The 2,218-nt window shown below is 50.5% G+C and overlaps 1 protein-coding gene across 1 annotated transcript; it reads left to right on the forward strand.

Moving 5' to 3' along the window:
* Positions 1 to 422: 422 nt before the first annotated feature.
* LOC133631807 (uncharacterized) lies at positions 423 to 1,924 on the forward strand. The gene is made up of 3 exons (XM_062023968.1): positions 423 to 516; positions 632 to 1,828; positions 1,900 to 1,924. Exons 2-3 carry the CDS (start codon positions 819 to 821, stop codon positions 1,922 to 1,924), a joined length of 1,035 nt encoding a protein of 344 aa, XP_061879952.1. The 5' UTR covers positions 423 to 516; positions 632 to 818.
* The last annotated feature ends 294 nt before the right edge of the window (positions 1,925 to 2,218 follow it).

Raw genomic sequence — 2,218 nt, forward strand, 5'->3', positions numbered from 1 at the left:
ATTATTTTGAAGCTGCAGCTTTGAACTCTGCTGCAGCAGACATGGAAAGTACAAACCCCGTTTCCATATGAGTTGGGAAATTGCGTTAGATGTAAATATAAACGGAATACAATGATTTGCAAGTCATTTTCAACCCATATTCAGTTGAATATGCTACAAAGACAACATATTTGATGTTCAAACTGCTGCTAGAAAAACACCAACGGCATTTGTTATTGCTTTAGCCCTGCCTGACTCGCCGAGGAGAAGCTGCTGGAATGCGGCGGGAGCTGTGGTTTTTCGTCTTTCTCTTTGTTGAAGCGATGTTATCCATTGCTGTTGTTGTGTCACACGTTCCTGGTCCCTCCCCTGCACGCCATCTAAGGGCAAGGGCCGGGCGTCTCTCTCAGCCTGCTGCAGCCAGCACAGGTGTGGCTGGTTCCAATCAGCCCAGCTGCTCCACATCCCAGCCATCAGAGAGCAGCCTACATAAACCGCTGAGAGCCGGCGCCCGACGCTTGAACGTTGACTCCTGTGGTCAGTATAGACAGCATTTAGAATTACAGTTATCTAGTAGTATTCTGTGAGTTAGTTAAAGGAGAACTTGGTGCTCGTTTGTTCCATGCTGATTCTGCTTTCTGCTTCGTTCCAGGCTCCCTCCTCCACAAACCCAGTGTCTCCCACGCCTCGCCGCCTCCCCGGGATCCCTCCGCTCCTCCGTAAAGTTTCATTAAACTCTGTTATACTTTATTACTGCCTCCGTTGACTTTGTCCTTGAGGGTCCCTGGTACATTTGGTTCAACAGCTCTGGTCGAGCCTAACAGAACGTTCAAGCCAAAATGAACCAAACCGGGTCCTCAGGGACAGAGGGACAGAAGAACCCTGAATTACGAGAGCTTGTGTTTGGCCAGGCCACACAACTGTCCACTTTGCATGAAGAATTGAACAAAGCTTTTCCCACTGTTCAATCCCAAATTGCTGTGCTTGAGAAGACTTCACAAACTACTGTTGGTAATGTGGCTGCTCTGTCTGGCCAAGTGAATGACATTTCTGGAGTCTTGCTCGGCATACAGAAGACCCTGGAGGTCCTTACAGCACATGTTTCAGCTGAATCTAACTCTGCTTCAAGTTCTTCAAACCAGCCTGTTAACCCCGTCCTCCCCAGCACACAGCAGCCTCAGTCTGAGCCTGGCTTAGTCAGTCCTAGGCCATTTAATGGTGATTTTGGTCATTGCAGGGGCTTCCTGGCACAGTGTGAGTTACTTTTTACTCATCAGCCATCCAAATATACTTCTGATGGTTCGAAGATTGCTCTCATCATGTCCCTCCTGGTCGACGACGCTCTTAATTGGGCTATTGCAGCAGTAGAGAACAACCCTGTCTTTGCCACTAACTACTCTCAGTTTAAGAGTGAGTTTCAAGCTGTGTTTAACCACCCTACTGACGGACAAGATGCTTCCAGCCGTTTGCTAGTTATTCGCCAAGGGTCACGTTCTGTGGCTCAGTATACTTTGGAGTTCCGGATCCTTGCTGCTGAAAGCCAGTGGAACGACCACGCCCTTCTTAGTGTCTACCGCAAGGGGCTGAGTGATTCTATTAAAGATCTTTTGGTCCGTGACAGCCCACAGACTCTTAATGAGCTCATATCCCTGGCCCTTAAGATGGGAACACGACTTCAGGAGCGCCATGCGGACCGAGCCCAACGAAGCTCTCCTCCTCCTGGGTCCAGTCGCTCTGCTTCAGTGACCCGCACTTCACCATCTCCTCGCTCCACTCCACAACCTCGACAGCTTATGCTCCTCCCTGCTCCCTCTTCACCCGGGCCTGCCGAGCCCATGGAGATCGGCCGGTCCCGGCTGACACTAGCTGAGAGGGAACAAAGGCTCACCAACCAGCTGTGTCTTTACTGTGGTGAGCCAGGACATTTCACCCAGCTCGCCGGTAGGGGCTATACTGGTGAGCCAAACAACTCTTCCCCAGCCCAAGAATCATTCCAACCGACTTTTCCCTGCAACCTTGACCTGGAATGAAGAGACACTGTCTGTTAGTGCCCTCATTGACTCCGGTGCAGACGAGTGCCTCATGGACATCTCTTTGGCTCACCAGGCGGGCATTCCTTTAGTTCCTTTAGATCGCACACTGTCTCCCCAAGCGATCGACGGACACTCCATGGGAACTATATCCTTTTCCACAGAACCCCTCACACTCACTCTGTCTGGAAATCACTCTGAAACCATCC

Source organism: Entelurus aequoreus, linkage group LG17 (genome assembly GCF_033978785.1).
Source record: "Entelurus aequoreus isolate RoL-2023_Sb linkage group LG17, RoL_Eaeq_v1.1, whole genome shotgun sequence".
Lineage (NCBI taxonomy): Eukaryota > Metazoa > Chordata > Actinopteri > Syngnathiformes > Syngnathidae > Entelurus > Entelurus aequoreus.